We start from the raw sequence: 20,975 nt of genomic DNA on the forward strand, positions 1-20,975 counted from the left end.
AAAAGTGGTACGCTTCTATTTCATCGAATTTGTGTTAAACAACACAAAACAGTCACATTTTTCTTACCAGGATGGGAGCTCAGCCCACTAAACCTCTGATCCTAGAACCACCCATGCTCTTGAGCACAATTCTTTCCACCTCTCTTCTAATGTTGACTAATATCTTTTACAGAGCAAAGACATCGGAGTGCAGATGCATGAGGAGCTTGTGAAAGTCACCACTGAGCTCTACACAGTGAGTCAACCAAATATTATTGTCCTTTTTTAATGTCCATAACAGGTCGTCTGGCATTGCGTGCGTGCGTTGCTATATCTTCCTCCTCTCAATTGTCAGACCATAACCCGTGAAACAGCTGGCCAGCCGTGACACTGCACACGGCAGACTTGCTTGGATCAGCAGTTTATCCTCTAACTTCTCCTGAGGTCACGCACATTTGCATTCATCTATTGTGAATTTCTCCCCGGGGAAGAGAGTAGAGTGGTTGTGTTACTCACAAAGGCGAAAAAGAGCAGCTGCTGAAGGTCGGACACATCTGTTTGTTGGGATAGGTTTTTCGTTTATGTGTGCGTTCGGAAGATTCTACTACCATTGACACGAAGAGCGCATGTATGCACGTCGTATGCACACGCGCGTTCATTTGCAGAGCAGGTCCGTGTGGCAAATGGAAAACAGCTGCGTCGAGCTCACATGATAATCGCAAAACTCGGGAGCTCGCTGCATACGTGACACGCTATTGATCGGCTGACTGCTTCTTGTGCTATTTGGTTTGCGACTTGTAGCGCCGCTTGCTGAAGCGCCCTTTCCTCCCTTGTTAATCGATCTGGGTGTCCTTTTTGGTGCATCGCTTATAGACGGTGTTGCCTAGGAAACCATAATTTGGCAGGGAGTGAGACTGAGGGAGATTCAGTTTGTGGTTGTTTAGTGGTTATTAGTTTACCGTAGTTTAGTTAGTTTAGTGTGGCGTTCTTGAAAGAAGGCATATTTAATTTTAGGATTTGTGTTCCCTGTCTGGGGTTTACGATGATAAGTACAGCAAATATCCACATCGGGGTTGTTTTTGTGGCTTTCTTTCAGTCAACTCATCGATTCGTGCAACATCACATGTTGAACTTTGTTTTCTGTCATTGTTTGTGGCCACTCGAGGTATCCAAATCACTGAATAAATCGACAACTATTTTTATTATCGAATAATTATTCAGAGCCATTGCTTGCCTTAAAATTTTCCAAATCCTCTGATTTCAGCTTCAGTTCTTCATGAAAGTACACCAATGAGTCTTCTGTGTTTGATTAAAATCAGGCATTTACACAATGAAGGAAACCGTAAATGAATCCGTTTCAAAAAGGTTGGCGGGTGTGACAATCTCTCATGGGAGACTGTGTAAACGACACCAAATAACAATAATAGTTTGATAAACAGTAATTGAAGGGGAAATGGTTTCGTAATACACTTTAATGCAAACTAAAATTGTGTCCGATGATTCGATTAATCAAAGGAATATCCGATAGAAACATTCCTTTGAGACCTTACAATCTTGTGTCTCGGTTGTGTTTGTCTTTTGGATCAAACAAAGGGTAAGGAAAGGGAAACTAGCGTGGTCTAAAACATGTAGGGATGGTTTTGGTTTGCTATTCAAAGATGAAGACAAACAGGCAAACAGAGAGACGCAAGTACATTAGAAAGACACACCCAGCTCAAAAGCCTCCCGTTCAGCAAGATGATTAAGTTACACTCCCTGGTGTGATGAAGGGTAGAGGAAGCAAATGCATAACACTGACATGTGTAGCCTTCTACACTATTTTCAGCTAATGTACACCCCCTTCTGTATCCTGTGGTCATTATTTTGTTCTTGATGTACAACCTCATATTTACATCATTTATTTTCTCATTTGTTCATATTTTTCTGATGCAACATTTGGCTCCACAAGGCCGTTTGACGACAATTTTTTTTTTTTAGTAATTATGGATTTGATCCAGGAGTCGAACTTTTGGAGTCATCCATTCATTTTCCATAAACACGCAAGAGCTGAAGTTTATCTTTGAGTTCCATTGTTGTCTTTCTAATCTTTGGTTTACCATAACGGCCATTACCCTTGTAAATTAATTTAATTTACAACTAATTTATTTGATGAACTGAGCTTTAAGAATTCTGATGATTGTGTGGCATTCATTGGGGAGTATTTGAAGCAATTAAAGCAAATGGAATGCACCGTGTAGAATGCATCGTTTGTCGTCTCAGCTAGTTTGCTCTCAAAAGAAGACAAAACGATGTCATCTCTGGTAAATTGAGTTACATCCACTCTGATTAGTCCGATAAATATAACACTGCCATGGAAACGAATATGAAAACATATTCGTATGCTCCCATCCCTTTAACCCTTTCAAGGACAGTGGTTACTACAGTGGACAACTTAGCATGTCATCAGGTTACAGGGTGCATGAAAGGGTGCAAAATAAGACTCCGAAATATAATATTTTCAACTAATTTGATGAAATTACCGGTAGGTTGCATTCTTAGTGTTGTGAGCTACAAATATTGCTTCTGAAGGCTCCTTGGATATTTTTCTTATGACAACCCTTTGATCAAGCTGTAGGTAATCTCATACTGAGCATGTGTGTATGTGTGTGTGTGTCTCGCGACAGGTAATGAAGACGTACCACATGTACCACACGGAGAGCATCAGCGCCGAAGGCAAGCTGAAGGAGGCGGAGAAGCAGGAGGAGAAGCACATCGGCAAGAGCAACGACATCAGCGCCGCCCTGCTGCGATACGGTCACGACGAAAGGCCGCCGCGACGGAGCTCTGTGAAGAAGATGGAGAAAATGAAAGAGAAGGTGTGTCTTGTGATGGACTTGTTGTTACAAATGAGATACTGTGTATGCTGTTATTTTACTTCATGGCTATCTGATGTTATATGAAAAAAATATTTACAGCCGCGTGAGAGTTCAATAGATAGTGATGAATGCACGGTAAATGCTGTCAAAGAGGGAAATATACCGTATTTTCCACACTAAACGGTGCACTGGATTATGAGGCGCACCTTCAATGAATGGCCTATTTTGTATTTTTTTTCATATGTTGGACGCACCACTTCATAAGACGCAATCTACAATGCATCCACTAGATAGAGCTAAGCTCAAGGAAATGCCAACAGAACGCTATATACACCCTGATTTATATCGCAACGATCAGATGTCAGTAAAACTTATTTAATAAAGCAGTGACACAGTTCACTTAACAACAGCAAGTTATAAAATTGACTCGTTAACGTTGAACTCACTTGCCGCTGCTCTATTTCCGTGTTTAACTGCGAAACCGATCGCCTTAAGTTTGAACTCTACGTTGTAAGCATGTCTTGAGCAAGAAGCCGTTTTGGGGTTGGCATATTACCGTAATACCGTAATACACAAGGCGCACCGGATTTTAAGGCACACTGGATCCTCTAAGAAAATGGAAGGCTTTTAGGTGCGCCCTTTAGTGCGGGAAATACGGTACATTTCAATTGATTTCCCGATATTAATTTCATACTCATTCCTAAAAATATCCTTAAAGGTCTTGAAATGGCACATTGTTATTCATTTGTGTCGCAATTCTGTCAGCTGCACTCACTTTCCTTATCATCACGCATCAATTTTTTCTCTTTCTCATAGAGACAAGCCAAGTATTTTGAAAACAAACTCAAGTGTACTAAGGCCCGCAATGACTATCTTCTCAATCTGGCAGCCACTAATGCCTTGGTGGCAAAATACTATATCCATGATGTGTCCGATATGATCGATGTAAGTACAACCACTCAGTGGATAAACACACACTCGGTTGAATATATTAATCAGGATTATGTTTCACTTCCCATACATAGTGTTGTGATATGGGGTACCATGCTAGCTTGACGCGGACCCTGAGAACCTACCTGTCGGCCGAATATAGCCTGGAGACATCTCGACATGAGGGTTTGGATGTTCTAGAAGGAGCGGTGGACGCCATGGATCTCCGAGGAGACAAGCACAAGTTCATGGACATGCACTCTCAGATGTTCTGTCCTCCGGCACGCTTTGACTATCAGCCGCACATGGGCGACGAGGTGAGTGGGAGATGTCGAGCTTGTTTCAAGGTCTTTTTTTTTTTTGCGTGATCCTTATCAAGTCCTCACATCAGAGTTTGTGTCCTGCTTTCCTGCCAGGTGTGCCAGGTGAGCGCGCAGCAGCCTGTCCAGACGGAACTCTTGATGCGATACCAGCAGCTTCAGACTCGCCTGGCAACGCTCAAAATAGAAAATGAGGAGGTGACATGTTTTTTTTTTCCCACAAATCTTTGACTGGCTTGACATAAACTTCAATGATAGGTGCCACTGTTACTTCAGTGTACATACCATCAAAAAGCACAAAGTCAAATAACCCGCCATGCAGGTTTTGACAATTTCCTGTAACACAGATTTACTGAAAGAATTGCCGCTGTGGTAGGATATGAAATGTCTTGTCATAAATCATCAGACATAAGCCAGCCAAATGTAGTAGAACAGGGGAATGATTGAAAGATTGATATCGGCTGCTCTGTAGGCAGTTTTCTGAGAGGTTATTTGAACTACCACATTAAATATGAAGCTACAGCTGATGTCTAAAATGTGAAGCGAAGCAACACTATGAAGGGCTTTAAATCTGAAACAAGGACCCTATATGCTCACTAATTCTGTATACTGATATAAATGCATGATGTAGTTCTCAAAAATATGTCACTCGCGTAACGCATTGTTTAGCTACTGCTAGCTAGTATGCTGACAGAAGGACTAAATGAACCGCACGGGTTAATGTTTGTATTTACAACAGTGTTAATCTTTAAGATCGAACTGACAGTCTGCGCTTGAAATTGAAGCGGAGCTACATGGGGCAGGAAAATTGAACCAATTTCTGTGTTTGTCAGTGTTGCTCCAGTTTCTCATTTACTTTTCATTTCAAACTTTGCTTTTTAGCAGACATGTGTGAGATCCCGCATGCTGTTCTCACGATGTCTCTGAACCACTGGTGAAAGGAGACTTTGATTCTCTCCTCTTTCGTTTATAACCACTTCAAAGAGCGAGGCGCACGTAGGAATACTTGTTACAACTGTGCCATTGTTGATGTTTTATGTTATGTGTTCTGTTGGATTATTATTTGATGTTAAATGTTCTGTAAGGCGCTTTTATACTACATCAGCTGTTTGTTCGCGCAGCACCTGCTACATAGCTACTAAAACATAGTTTTGCTAGGTATTGGAACCATTCACTGTTACAAAAGTCAATAATTTTTACCTTGAAATTTAATATGAATTTAATGTGTCTGAATGATTACATGGTAGTATTCTCCCTTTTTTTTTTGGTATTATACACCGTCACACGGTTTAGTTCTTGTAACACTGTTTGATCCAAATACACATTGCTCACATGTAGTTAATATTTTTCATCAAAATGCTTTTCTTTTTACTCGATGGATTGATTCAAGAGATGGTAGAGGTTTTATGAAATACTTATCTAATACTCAATACGTGTGTGCCTGTTTATGTCAGGTGAGGAAAACTCTGGACGCCACAATGCAGACCCTTCAGGACATGCTCACAGTGGAGGACTTTGATGTTTCCGAGGCCTTCCAGCATAGTCAGTCCACAGAGTCAGTAAAGTCAGCCTCATCCGACTCCTACATGAGCAAAGTCAACATCTCAAAGAGACGAGCCAATCAGCAAGAGACAGAGGGCTTCTACTTCACCGTGAGTTCTGATAAGCTTTAACAATGACAATATATTGGCGTATCATCTGTAAAATATATTGTTCGTATATATTTTTAAAGCTCAATTATCCCCTTTCTCCCCCTGCAGAAATACAAAGAGTACTTGAATGGCAGCAACCTTATTGTCAAACTTCAAGCCAAACATGACCTTCTGAAGCAGACACTGGGAGAAGGTGAGTCGTATGACATGCATACAAAAACGGTGCAGTCAAAAATCACTGCAACGTACCATTGCGAGTTTAGAGAGCTTTTCCATAAGGTTTTTGTGTTAATTGATATTGATTATTTATGTGTAAATAACGATCCACTTGTTCAGCCTCTTTTAAAGAAAGACAAAATAGTGCTTGCAAAGTCACTGAGAAACATCAGCGCACCTTCTTGGTGTATTCATAAGACGCTGCACCATTGGTAACCTTGAAATGTCCTATATTAGGGCCAACGCAAATACTTTATTGAGACAAATTAGATTCTTAAAAGATGAGCGTTGACTTTTTACATTGGCTTGAACTTGTATCCAAATAATGACCGAACAACATCAAGTCATTCAAGTCGTCTGCTGTATGGTTACAAGTATGCGACATAAAGTGGGGTTGTGCAGGAAGCTCCTTTACACGTGACAAAATGCTTAAATAATCCTTTCTAATTTACTGATCAAAATGTGCGGGTCAAAATAGGACACTTACGAAACCTTCCTCTATCAGGCAGCATTCCACAAGCTGCTCGTGGATATGCTTGCACTCTGCAGAGAGAGCAGTCAGGCTATCCGGGGCACTTCGGGGGGCTCGTGTTCCGTTACCAGGGCGACTGCTGAATGGCTGGCAGCTTGGCGGTGTGACAAATGCGGCCATGGTACTCACCCCATTGAGTGCGTCTGAATAGTTGCCTGTTTTCTCATCACACCCCTTTCCGTCTCCAATCTGGCAGCCTCACTTTTTTGGGGGGTTGGCACTCAACTGTACCATTTGAAAAGCGGCACATACTAATTTTGTGTCTTTTGTGCTCTTTTGCCTTTTAGGGGAGAGGGCTGAATATGGAACGACAAGGTAAGATGTCCAGTGACAAAAGAGCAAATAAAGTAGGCATTGATTAAAATCCTTCCCTTGGTGTCGCTGGATAGAGCAAAAATGAGATGCCGGTGTGGGAATGGGAATGTCAATGGTAACATTACGCAAGAGATGGAAATGAGTCTTCCTCTGAAGCTTTCCGCAAGACGGGATAACATTGTGTCAAAACAAGATCAGATTATTGCAATTACAGACATGATGTTATTACAATCTAAGTGTGCCCGGGCTTTTCTGTTACTTTCATGTTGTCGTTAAAACTTCACCGAGTCACATTTGTGTGAATTCTCTGAGGTCCAGAGTATTTCATTGCAGTAATTTTCTGTTGACAGGTCAAAATGTTTGACATTTAAGGCGATTAGTACCGCTTTAAGACTCTATGTCACACAAATTAGAAATGGAGAAACCACAAATTAGATAACAGACAAGATAGCCTTTTTTAATTATTATTTGTCTTTGAAAATAAATTGACAGCTATGACACGTACAGCATCTACATCCCCAGTCATGTGCCAAATGCTAAGCTGTGGCGATCGCCGTTTCATGTGTTGCATTCCAGAAAACGAAATTGGAAATTCTCCGCCTCCGATTTGGAACAGTGCACTGGAATGCCTCCAATTTGCCAAATGTTTTTCCTTGTCGCAAGGCCGTCGCATATGCAAGCAATCTGATACCTATGAAAAAGATTAGCCTTCTATCCATCCATCCGTTATCTGAGCCGTTTATCCTCACGACGGTCGCGGGCATGCTGGAGTCCCTTCCAGCCGTCTTCGGTCACTAGACGGGGGAGCATCCAAAACTGGTTGCCAGCCAATCGCAGGGCACACATAGACGAACAACCATTCACACTCACAGTCACACCAAGTGACAATTTTAGAAAGCTCCATTAACCGACCAACCAACCAATCGAGGCTATGGACTGCCTTTAGCCAAAAGTTAGCTGTGATAGGCTCCTGGTCCCTGCAATCCGAATACAATATGCAGTAGTCTGTAGTAAATGGATACATGGATGGATGGGTCAAACCTTACTGTAGACATCCATTTCACAAAAAGAATAGTGATGAAATAACGACGTCTTAAGTTACCGGTACTCACAAATTGCTGAACTGGAATTCAGTTGGAAATCTGGGCCTGTTTCTTGATTTATGTGAATTAATGTCGCGTGAATTGCGGCAGGTCACACAGGTTAATTGTGCCTTTTGCCATTTACTGAGAGAGCATGTCACCATTGTGCCTGTCAGGACACGTCGCTAGCATGGATAGATGAGCAAGGAAACATTATTTGTGGCAAAGTCGTAATCATTTATGGACCAACCAATTACGTGAACTTGGGTAATTTCCCGTTGCACGCAAGGTGATCTGTCACGGCACGCTCATTGTAAAAATAAATGCAATTATTTGCTTCCATCTGGAACATTACGTCAAATCGTGGGATATCCACTTTCCTTGATTAAAGCATTTATGAGCTTGCCGACAGGAGTCAAATCAAGACCGGAGAGTCGAGGACTTGTAAACAATGTGGGGCGGATGCGATGTTTGTGAACTAGTACAGAATAGCAATTGCATTATTATTCATAATTGTCATACCAACGGTGCAACCCCCCACCCCCACCCTCTCCCCAGGCCCCCCATACTTCCCCCTAAACCTCAGAGAATACGGAAGTCTAGACCTCGCTCCATTTTTAGGCGTAAGCTGTTTAACGGCAATATGGAGGCCTTCATCCAGGTACGAGCCCTCGTGTGCTCTTTGTCTCTTGGTGAGCTCTGCTATTTCGTCGGTGGTCCCTTTTGGGGTTGTGGTCGTTTTTCTCCACTCACCTTTTGGCCACTCTTTTACTCATACGTTCGGCTCGCTCACGCTCTGACTCTTCTCTTGCTCGTCCCCTTGTTCCCCGCCGCCTCCTCATCAAATCAGGCACCAGCAAATCGACCAAAGGCGGAGCTGCAGTTTGCTTTTAATGCTCTCGGCCCAGTCGGCCTGGCAAAATTGAGTCCACTGGCTGGAGAAACATGCCAGTTGGCCGTGCACCAGCCGTGTTAGGCTATTGAAATAAACACATGGCGAGCAGAGTCAGCATCTGTTCTGCTGTTTTGGTACTTCCTCAGTCCAACTCATTTTAAAAGGTAATTTGCGGGATGGTGCTAACGAAAGCATCTGCAGGCTTTGAATTGAGACGAGTATTCTCCTATGTAGCTCCCCAGTTCCTCGAAGCAATGTGCTCATGTGCGCATCCCTAAAAGGCACTGAATCGATGCTTTGGCATTTCCAGACCTCCTCTTTTTTTTTTTTTTTTCTCACTGTGAGATCTGTCTTCCTCACTAACTTGTTTGTGGTTGTTGTCGCCTCTCTTCCACTGTCTACATGCCTTACTGCTCTCTGCCCAGGGGAAGACGGAATGTCCGATCCAGGACTCAGGTACTCTGTCCTTCAGCTGGGTGGCATCACCATTTTGCTACTTTCTCGGCCTCTGTTCTGTTGATACTCCTTTATGTGGACATACTTAAATCATAACATTCATTGCATTTCATAGTTTTGTTCTGCAGCTGTAAAATTTCATATGATTTGATTAAGAATATTGAATACTTGGTTTATTCAATGTACTTATTATTCATCTGATGATAATAATTTGAATGTGACCGCAGGATTCGGGACAGCCCATACCAGTGGTGGTTGAGAGTTGTGTCCGATACATCAATCTTTATGGTGGGTTCCCATGTTGTGTTCGGGAGAAAAGTTTGATTAAAAAATAAATGTTTGGAATAGGGAAAAATGATCACATCCAAATCTGCAAGCTTAGTGTAATTACCGACAACTAATAATAATAAATAAACAACAAATCCAGAAACATTGTCGTGAACAAAATAAAGTTAAAATGTTTGTTTAAAAAAAAAAAAGACAGATTATGCTTTTAAAACTAAACTATAACTGCAGCTAGAATGTTTTTAGTTGTCATTTCATGTCATACATAAGCTTTCGGGGTTTATATTAAATGCATTTATTTTTGGTATTTTAGTATTGCTCTATGTCCATACAGGATAAAGGAAGGTCAAAACAGTTATTTGAGAATTGCAGTGAAACTAAATCAAATATTTGCTAAAAGCTAATTAGAATTAAATGAATGAAAAACCAAAAGTCAAAAACTATTTAAAAACTAACTATAATGAAAAATTCCAAACTGTTATATCCCTTGAAAAAGAAATTAGAAGTCAGATAATGCGTTTTTGTACACTAGCTGATGGTTGACTTTTTTGTTGTTGTTGTTGATTTTTTTGTCCTTTTATAATGTACTCCAAAGGATTTGTTTCTCCGCAGGACTTCAGCAGCAGGGTATATTTCGAGTTCCAGGATCCCAAGTGGAAGTCAACGACATTAAAAATGCATTTGAAAGAGGTCAGTGTCAGTCTTTTCGTCCATCTCAACTGAGTCTATAGATTGCATTTTGTCCGCGACAAAAAAAAAAAACGAAGGTCTCTCAAGTGCAAAGCAAGAAAGAGCACCGCTTGGACCAACTGTAATGCATATTTCAACCTTTGTAGATGCATTTTGCATGAGATCTTGGCGTGATAGTAAATGAGCAGGCATATTCCACACACAATCTCAAATTTTATTTGTTACGTTGATTAAGAGGAAGGTTTGATTGCATCTGTAGGAGAAGATCCACTGGTGGACGATCAGTCGGATCATGACATCAACTCTGTGGCCGGCGTTCTTAAACTCTACTTTAGGGGCCTGGAGAAGCCGCTGTTCCCTAAAGAGCATTTCCTTGACCTCATATCCACTACGAGTGAGTCATCTTCCGGGCAACTTGTCAAGCATGAAGCTGTACTCGGTTTTGGGAGGCCACTCATTGTTTGTTTCTTTGAACATTCTAAAAGTGGCAGACTTTCTCTGTAAAGCATTACTCGGAGGAAAGGGGGTGGGGAGGAGTCCAATTACATAAGTGAGGCAGTTTTTTTTCAAGAAAAAGACTAAAACAGCAATTTTAACATGGCAATGTGAAAATTCTCACACCAACAAAAGAAACGAGATAAGTGGCTATTTTTCCATTTTTGTTTTCCTTAGTTTGTTTCATATATATATATACTGTATATCAGTGGTCCCCAAACTTTTTCCTGTGAGGGACACATAACTTTTCGCTTCTCTGATGCGAAAAGTTCAGGGTGTGCCGGGGTCAGTTTGTAACAGCAAAAGTATGACTGCAAGAGTACCTAGACGTAAAAATGTATTGTTTCCCAGAAACCCACACAAAATCAAATAACTTTTTTTGATACACCCGCGGTATTAAAGACGTCTTTCTTCTCGGGACACACCACCTCCGCGACGGCATTCATGCATTTATTGACAAACTCTCCTTACCGCTGCTTGCTATCAGTTGAGCAAACCGAAAGCTACCACGAACAGATGGCTGGTTCAGCTGAGCTTGGCGTACAAATGTATTTTGCTGAGCTAACGTTCCTCTTTTTAGCGTTGACAGTTTGTCTGCTCTCATTTGCCCATGCAAAAAATCGTACTTGTTGTGACGGGATTCATAGTGTCTCCGCAGATTGTATTCTTTGAATACCGCCACCGACGGATGAGACAGACAATCTTTTCTTTGCATTGAAAAAAAAATAGTTTCTCCATTTTGGGTTAAATTCCCTGTATTCTGAATATTTTTTTTTCCTCTTACCTCACCTTTTCGCCATGATTACGTTCTCTTTGAGAGGGAAGGGTTTAGGATTTTTTTTCTGGGGTTGCCAGATAACGGCACAGACCGCAGAAGGATGGAACAAATGTCACGTTATATGTGTTGATGAAATTGTTACTAGCTAATAGTAAATCATGAAAATAGTTCATAACCAATGAATATTTTATTGCAAAAGCAAAATTTTATGATAAAATACAAATATACATAGATGAAAAATAAATCAAAAGACTTTCTGGTATTGTTCAGGGGGGCCGGACCAAATGCGGGCCGTAGTTGTGTGTGTGTGTGTGTGTGTGTGTGTGTGTGTGTGTGTGTGTGTGTGTGTGTGTGTGTGTGTGTGTGTGTGTGTGTGTGTGTGTGTGTGTGTGTGTGTGTGTGTGTGTGTGTGTGTGTGTGTGTGTGTGTGTGTGTATATATATATATATAATTTTTTTTTTTTTTCTCCAGTGTGGCCCTACTTACCGTTACTTATTTTCCACTCAGATCTGTAATAACTCACATTTGGTTTATGTTCGAATTTTTTGTTTGTTTGAAAAACACCTATCTTTGCAAGGTCACCAATGTTAATTTGTATTTCATTTGAACAAATTCAGATAAAACCCAACGCTCGAAATCTCCTCCAAATTTTTTTCATTTGTCAGTAAATTGAACGTAACAAACTTACCATATAACCAAAAACGGACATTCTCTCCAATATGGATCACATGCGGCAATTCACATTTAAGATTTAAGTCACATCCAGAATGAATGTCGTCCTTTTTTAGCCGTTCACTCATTGCTATTGCAGGTGACAAAGCCTTTGGTGGAGCTGACTTCTCTAGCTGATGTTGTTTTTCAGAGCTGGACTTTGGTTCTGATAGAGCTCATCACCTGCAGCAGATTATTGCCACTCTCCAGCCGCCTGTGGTCATCGTCATGAGATACCTGTTCGCCTTTCTAAATCAGTGAGTCGCCTCGCAGCAAGTGTGCTCCTCCGCTGAGTGACAGCTCTGCGGTGGCGCTAATTGCCTCTGCCCCTTCAGTCTATCCCAGTACAGTGACGAAAACATGATGGACCCTTACAACCTGGCCATTTGCTTTGGCCCCACGCTGATGCCCATACCGGAGGACCAGGATCCGGTTGCCTGCCAGGCGCATGTTAACGAAGTCATTAAGACTATCATTATTCACCATGAAGCCATATTCCCACCCCAGCGTGAGTTGGAGGGACCTGTTTATGAGAAGTGCATGGCCGGAGGCGAGGAATACTGGTGAGTTTGAAGGGAAGGTGTCCAACATGTGGCAATAAATAATGCAATGCTCAAATTGACACGAAAATGTATCAAGACTTACAAAAATACAGTTAAAAGTTAAAAGAAAGGTTGAGATACTCAAAGATATTCAAAACAAAGAGAAGAACAAATGTATTTTCCGCACTATCGACATCTTCAGAGTAGTGAATGGTCTATTTTCAAACGGTTTCCATCTATAGGGCACACCACATTATAAGGCGCATAGAATAAAAGCTACACGGCTTCAGTGCATCTCGGATTTTTTCAAACGCATTCATTTGAATTTGTTTTTTTTTTAATCCATATCCATGGAGTACAGTACTGTATATGTTGCTCTATGTGACTCGCTGTTGTTTTGCAGCTTTTTGCGAACTTAAAAAAGAAAAATCATAATAATATACCGGTATATAGATTGTTTTTTTACCTGTACATGTTTATTGGTCGCTACTTCGCGGATTTTCGTTTATCGCGGGTGGTTGTATTAACCGTGATAAACGAGGGATGACAATAATTGCTCTTAATCACTTGTGTACTATAACCTGATATCATGATAAGCTGTCCACTGTAGTAATTGCTGTCCCTGAAAGTTTTGACAGAAATTCAAAACCTTGCAGCGAATGGACATTACTTTTCATCCCAGTTGTTCAATAAAATGGTTGTTTTCTTTCTCTTTATATGATGTGATTCCATCTTTTATTTTATAATTTTTTTTTACACACAGTGAGAGCCCACACAGTGACGCCGGTGCTCTTGATGAGGTGGACAACGGTACCGGACCGAACACCAGTGATGACGGTGAGTCACACCTGAGAAGTGCACACACACACATTCAGTTCCGTTTATCATTCGTCTTATTAGTGTTGGATCTGATTTGGTTGAATTACTTGTTTTTTGGCAGAGCTGGAGCAGATAGAAGCCATCGCGAAGTTTGACTATGTGGGCCGAACTCCCAGAGAGCTTTCCTTCAAGAAAGGAGCCTCGTTGTTACTTTACCTACGAGCTTCCGAGGACTGGTGGGAGGGTCGACATAACGGGGTGGACGGCCTCATCCCACACCAGTACATTGTGGTGCAGGACATGTACGTAAAATGTTTTTTGCTTTCTTGAAGAAAAAAAAATGTTCATCCAGACATACATGACGATGTGCAAGTGACCAGCTGTTTAGCATTTTTGGGGCTCTTGAAGAAAATAGTTGGAGCAGTTCAGAACTTTACAAAATGATACCCCGCTTAAGAGGAAAAAGCAATGTTTTTGCTTTTATTTTTTGGGGGGAAACAGGGATGATGCATTCTCAGAAAGCATACAAAGGACTGACAGTGAGAGCAGCAGCGGATACCATGAGGACCGATCGTCAACCAGGCATGAGCACCAGTCTTTTTCTGAACACCCTTTGGAACATCGCTATGGGGCACCGATGGGAAGGTGAGTTAAAATTAGAAAAAAGTACTTCTGTTATAGTGTGTGGCGTACTTAAGATGACCGACCAACAGCACGCTCAGCACATGCTATCACACCAAAACTGACTTGTGAGACTAACCGTAGTCCTGGAGTCCATCCAGACATACAAAGTTGTGTCAGTGAAGTAGAAAAAGTTAGGCTAATTGTTGGCGCCATTGTGTTTGTAAACTCTTCCATTTGTTATTTTTACTGGTGAATACCTTGTGAGTCAACAGCATCATGTCACTTCCTCATTGACTGCGATTATATTTCACGTCACAGTCAGTGAGTGCATTGGTGGAACTCGGTGTTGACCACATCGCAATTTGTGATTGTAAATATTATCACATAATATTTGTAATTGTTGGCCCAACCATTCTCAAGCTTTTGCTGACACTGCTCGTGAGATAGGAAATATTTGGCCCACTTGTCTATGTGTGTGCTGTACCACCTAAAACCAGAGCAATGAACCGATTTCAAATGAACCTTTCTAGGGCTAAAGTGCGGCCGGATGGAGTGCCGCTTCAACGCCACAGGAACGGCGACGGCCACAGCCCCACCAGAACTGCCGACGGGCCCCCGAGGGTCGCGCCTCGGCCCTGCAGCCCTCACAAAATTGCCATGAGCAGGGGCCCGACAGACAGTCCGGAGAAGCGGCGACTCGCCACCTTCGGGGCCGCCGGACACCCTCAGCGCTCGTCTCCCGTCACCACTCGGCACACCAGCGTGGGAGACCACAAAGCCCTGGAGGCGGAAGCGCTCGCTGAGGTGAGTGGTGATAGGTACTCGCGGATTGTCCGTCTCTCTGGGGAGTCCCTGGATTCGAAAGGTTTGAGAAACCCTGGAACGTTATTAATTTAAATCAAGCCTCCTGCTAACGCCGAATGGTTGAAAATTACAAATTGCCATGTCGATTTGACTTTGATTAACTGTTCAGCCCTAGCGCCTGCTAGCATCGGTTTATAAATATTTGCATTATTTTCTCCCTCAACCTCGTTTGTCAGGACATTGAGAAAACAATGAACACAGCCCTCCATGAGCTGTGTGAGCTGGAGCGACAGAATGTTGCCAAACATGCTCCTGATGTTGTCCTGGACACGCTGGAACCTCTCAAACACCCCGGCGGTAGCCAGGACGTCCCCGGAAGCCCCCTGCACACCATGGCCATCAGAGATCCCGAGGCGGCCCAGCGGCGAAGCAGCAGTAGCTCCTCCTCTGAAACCATGACCACGTTCAAACCCGCTCTGGCGGTGCGCAGGCCCAACGCGCCTGTCAGGCCGCCGCCCGTCAGACCGGTCCGGCCGGCTCCCATGCTCACTCAGGGGCCGCACCGATCCAGCAGCTCCAGTTCATCAGGTCTGGGCAGTCCGGGCATGACTCCCACGGACAGGGTTTTTCCTAAAGCTCCTTCCCCTTCCCCGTCCACTTCATCCTCGTCCTCAGACAAACAGGGTCACGTGTAGGAGCAGCGGTCTGACACAAATGAAGAATTGCGAACGAGCATCCGGTCGCCTTCACTCAACTGAAACGGCACTAAATCTGTAGTTGGTCACTCCAACTGCTGGTTTTTGACGAATTTCCACTCACACTTTGACTTAAGCTGTCAAATAGAACACTAATATAGCACAGATGCGGAATTTAAAATGGATGCACTGGAAAATCCTTTTGTTCCCCAATAATATGGATCACGTTGGTGACCTTTATGAGGGTACACGCATGCTGTGAGCTGAGACTTTTCTGCCCTCGCCAGTGTGAGGCAAAGAAGTGGCACACCAATCGGTTGTCTGTTAAACTCTTCACGATGTACTGATTGAATTAAAGGGAGCTAGTAGGGATGTCCCGATTGCACTTTTTATGGCACCCGAGTAAGATTCTTTGGTTTTAAGTATCTGCAGATACAGAGTACTGATCCGTTACCTTGGCAATGCGTTGGGGAAAAAAAATTAGCATGCGTCCAAATCGAAATGTACATACAAACATGCATTTAGGTATATCTAAATGCGTACATATGTTACATGAAAATCAATATAGGTGTACATCGCTCCACAAAAGACGATAAGATTTAATTTTCAATATGACGTCTGAAGGATGTAACGATTTTAAAATGGAACGATTTGCTTGAGCTGCTTTAAGCTTCAAGTCGAAATGGTACACTTGTAGCTTTAGTCATGTTTATTCATACGCAACATGTAAAAGATCTCCAAATCCATAACTGTCCAAATCAATTACGTTCAATAATCATCACCAACGTCAAAGTGATTTATAACTGGTGTACATCGCATATAAAAGACGATTCCGATACATATCTCGATATATGGGGTGGGATCGGGTGCCATAAAAAGTGCAATCGGGACATCCCGACTAGCTCCCTTTATTTCAATCAGTACATCGTGAAGAGTTTAACAGACAACCGATTGGTGTGCTCTATAAATACTGTTGACTTGACTTGAAGGACGCCACAATTTTAAAATGTAGCGATTTGATTTGGTTTGTCAAATGAAAAACAATTTTCCTATTCTATGTGTTTTTTCTTATACCACTCGTTATTACATATAAACAGTATTTATATTATCTGGGCCGTTCCACTAAATCAATGCCAATTGCTTTTTGCAAACTGCATAAACCGCAAAACATTTTGTCATGTATGCTATTACCTTTCCATTTGATAAGATTTGTTTTGCTTTGGATTAATTGGTCACTTTGTGACCTTGTAAATTTCATAAAATTAAGTAAAAAAACAAAACAATATTTTCTCTCCTATCCACGATCAGTTTAAAATCACGTGATTGGAACATCCCTACTAGCCAGTGTGTGGCTCAACAAAACAACTGCACGGTTTAAATGAAGGTGGCTGGAACTTTGACTTGCAATGAGGTTGCTGCATATTATAAATGCTGTGGTGGATTTGAATTGTGGCTCCCTCCAGTGTTAGTAGGAAATATTTAACCGGTAAGACCATGTGGATGGCAGCTGAATAGAATTTTACACACACACACAAACAAAATTTTTGGAAAAACAAATGGGCTTCATTGATCGAGCAGACTGCTTTTATTAACTCAAGACGGATGCGTACTGACGCACCTCAAATAGTGGCCTCCATTTTAATAGATGTGCTTCAATTAGTCCCACCTGAAGACGTGAACTCCTTTCCCCGAGTAGCTGGCACATCAGCACCATAGAAAAAGCATGACAGCCTAGCATAGTACGCAATGCTAGCAGTCGTGATTAAATATAAAAGGAACAACAAAAAAACCAACAACAAAGGTGGGTTGGGGCCATTGTCCTTTCAACCGGGAGTGTCAATTTTTTTTCATGCCACTTGGTCGTTAGGGTTGTTGAGTTGAATCAATGTCTCGTACTTTGTAGTTGAGTCAATGAATTCCCCTGGCCGCTATTTGAGGAAATCTTGTACAATGTAAATGTGATTGTCACTCATACTGTACATTGCCAATTTCAGCATCTCAAGCACAAAAGTTACCAGTTGGTTTACGCCAGTTTTACCATCTCAGCAAACAGTGTGATAGCATGTTAGCACCAGTGGGCTGCTCCCTTTACCTTTCGATGGACCGACCGAGCACAATCAAAACGTGTGTGTGTGTGTTTGCTTAAGGTATTTATTAGAAACATCTCAAGAACATTGGCACTTTGTAAAGGGTTAACCACAGATGGCATTCCTGTAACTTTTACATAGAAAATGAAGGAAATGGCAAAGTCATATTTCAATAATATATACTAGGAAAACAATCTGCAAACTAGTCGACTTCCTGCAATGAACTAACACACTTAAAATACTTGCGGGAATTGTGCTGCGTTCGTGTTGTTTCTTTTTTTTCTTTGTCTTTTTCTAGAAACTTGATACTAGCGCATCAATAAAACTTGGGGCTGTGTCGTCATAGATCGCACACGGTTTCCCCTTAGATGAGCCAGTTTACGCTTCGTCATCCGTCATGCAAGGATGATCACGATATCTTTTCAATTGTAACAGGTACGTTTGATCAAATACGTAAATGCTGTTGACATGATGACTTGTATAAATAACAATGTATAATAGGAACAGGATATATTATCATCTCTAGTCTGTAGATGTTTTTTGTAACTCTTATCCTTGCACAAGCATTAATTAAAGAATACATCGGGGGACATTGTCACATTGTTTGTCTGCAACCACACGTAGATTTTTCAACCATTTTGCCATTTCACTGCTGACTAAATAGAATAATTATGTATTGCCAAGCTACATCTATATAGCTTTTATACATTTAAAAACGTTTTTTATTGATTGGTGCAAATTTGTATGCTATGTCGTACATAAGGATACTTACTATATTATCGATTCAACTCAAGTGACCTTACTTCGATTTGTAGAGCACTTTAATAAAACCACAGTTGAAATAAAGTAAATACAAATAGAACTTTTGACAATTGAACATAATATACATAAAAAGGACAATAAAAATATATACAGCATCACACTAAAGAAAGGGCTGTCTCTAGCTCATACAGTATCTCGCGCTCTCTCTTGATATATATATTAGAGCTGTCAAACGATTAAAATATTTAATTAAAAACGCAACTGTCATAATTAACTCATAATTAATCGTGATTACTCACACATTTTCCAATGATTCCATGTTGATGAGAGCATTAAAATTGGGGAAAATATCAGGAAATTCAGAATTGATAAAAAATGTGAGTAATCATGATTAATTATGAGTTAATTATGACAGTTGTGTTTTTAATCAGATTAAATATGGTAATCGTTTGACAGCTATCATATAGATTTATAAAAAAATTATGATCTATTGTGATTATAGTAATACTTTTTTGGAAGGAAAAAAAACTATAGTATACATATGCACATTTGAAAGTCAATTATTCTCTAACCATTACATATAGAAGACAACTACGGATAAAACAACGATTCAAAATGAAAAAAGTATTAATTTTATTTACATTTAAAGGCAGTTTAAATGCAACAGACTCAGGACGCAGCTCCCATCCTGCTCTTCAGATGGAGACATTGTCCTCCTGCGACACTGAAATCACTTCCATAACACTACTCAAAGCATTTTGATCATAATAACAAATAAAATCTACTGATGTAAACTTAGATTTATTTAATTTGCATTACATTTGGATTCTGATTTTGCTATAAATGAAGATTGGATTCTAAAGGTTTCCCACAATGATCATCACTGTCAGAATTTCATAGATTTTCATACTTTTTTCCATTCAGGACTCAAACTGATGACTGGATTTTATCCATAAACGTTTGCAAAAACAGCAGATATTCATTTAGAGCAGGGGTGCCCAAACTTTTTGGACAGAAGATCTACTTCTCGATCAACTAACCTCCCGGGATCTACCCTTACCGGCACGCGCGCACACACACGCACACATGTACGCCATGATGAGAAACAGCCTAAAACGGAGGCATGCAATGCACTTTTGCAGCCTGTTAACTATCGTAGCTCACATGTACAGTTTTAAAGTGCTTCCCTGGGCTCTCCGAGATTCCTATTCTTTGCCCTCGGTGAATTGTACACGGAGCAAACTCTGAATGAGAATAATGACGATAAAAGATAGAGCGCAACAGCTATGATTACAAGCTGCAATTTGCAGACTGCTGAGTGCAACTTCCGGTGACGTAATCACGCGCCACCGTAAATTCAAGATTTACCTGTTTTATTTTATTTTTAAAAATTTTTGGGGTGAAAATGAGACTGATAGGATGATTAGGGCGCAGCATACATTAACACAAAACATATATATATATTACTAACATGTACAAAGACACACAAATGGTTGTTGTTTTTTTTTGTTTTTTCTCCTCGACACTCCTCGGATCTACTTGGGACCTGTCTTAGATCTACCGGTAGATCAGGATCTACCTAATGGGCACCCCTGATTTAGAGCATCATGAGAAAAGTTATCCACATTATGTAACACTAATGACGTGAGAAGGAAACAATTAAATCAACAAAATAACAGGTGTGCCATAAAAGTAAACCTTATAAATTTGGAATGCAAAATTAAAGTTAGCACGTTAAAAATGGCCACCATGCACGAAACCATTGGTCACTACAAATTGTATTTTCGGGCAATTTACCATGAAGAAAAAACAATTGATTAAGAGGATCAGTAGTTTGTAAACACACGCATTATGAGGGAACATCTGTCTACACAACCAAATCCTGTGCCGTGTTATTGTGCACGAGCGTTATCCACTTTTGTGGTATTATTCAATCAAATGCAGATTTGCTGTCTTGAGTGAGGTATGCACGCTCTCAAATATGTCCTTACTTGCAATTTTCTTCAGAAGCACTAAAGCGGGGCAACTTTTTCTCCTATTAAGGCCTTTACAATTTCTAGTTTATAAATAAAGAGTAATATATATATATATATACACACACACACTCAAAAAAAGGTTCCAATTTTACAGAACTTAAAAGTTCGGATTTACTTTTTTTCCCTCAAAAATGACATTTGAAAAGATTTTCAATTGGACTTTTTGGTTCCCAGGTCCAAGTATGGCAGTTTTGATTTGAAGATAATAATTCTTGTGAAATCATCTGGCACATTCGATCAACTTTTTCAACACAGTGAAAATGGCTTTAAATTGGGGGGAAAATGGAAGAGCACAAAATAAACGTGATGCTTCGACTAATAAAAGTATTTGGGTGCATTTCAATCTGTACTTGAAAATTAATATTTCTCCTTTTAAACAAGAACCCATACGGTATGAGTTTGAATGCTTTTGCCA

General features: G+C 40.9%; 1 protein-coding gene across 6 annotated transcripts in view; it reads left to right on the forward strand.

The window, feature by feature from the left end:
* The window catches only part of LOC127607273 (SLIT-ROBO Rho GTPase-activating protein 3-like), a 33,063-nt gene extending 14,711 nt beyond the window's left edge, over window positions 1-18,352 (forward strand). Inside the window, exons 4-22 of one of the 6 annotated variants that reach the window (XM_052075441.1) lie at window positions 173-235; window positions 2,643-2,834; window positions 3,651-3,779; window positions 3,860-4,081; window positions 4,181-4,282; window positions 5,539-5,736; window positions 5,845-5,929; window positions 6,772-6,799; window positions 8,440-8,542; window positions 9,460-9,520; window positions 10,130-10,207; window positions 10,467-10,601; window positions 12,343-12,448; window positions 12,527-12,754; window positions 13,497-13,588; window positions 13,674-13,854; window positions 14,054-14,197; window positions 14,707-14,980; window positions 15,217-18,352. In XM_052075441.1, the coding sequence (XP_051931401.1) occupies window positions 173-235; window positions 2,643-2,834; window positions 3,651-3,779; window positions 3,860-4,081; window positions 4,181-4,282; window positions 5,539-5,736; window positions 5,845-5,929; window positions 6,772-6,799; window positions 8,440-8,542; window positions 9,460-9,520; window positions 10,130-10,207; window positions 10,467-10,601; window positions 12,343-12,448; window positions 12,527-12,754; window positions 13,497-13,588; window positions 13,674-13,854; window positions 14,054-14,197; window positions 14,707-14,980; window positions 15,217-15,675 (2,880 nt within the window). In that variant the 3' untranslated portion in view covers window positions 15,676-18,352. The other 5 variants (XM_052075443.1, XM_052075442.1, XM_052075444.1 and 2 more) reach the window with 5 other exon arrangements.
* Window positions 18,353-20,975: the final 2,623 nt, after the last annotated feature.

This window comes from Hippocampus zosterae, chromosome 9, assembly GCF_025434085.1.
Source record: "Hippocampus zosterae strain Florida chromosome 9, ASM2543408v3, whole genome shotgun sequence".
Taxonomy (NCBI): domain Eukaryota; kingdom Metazoa; phylum Chordata; class Actinopteri; order Syngnathiformes; family Syngnathidae; genus Hippocampus; species Hippocampus zosterae.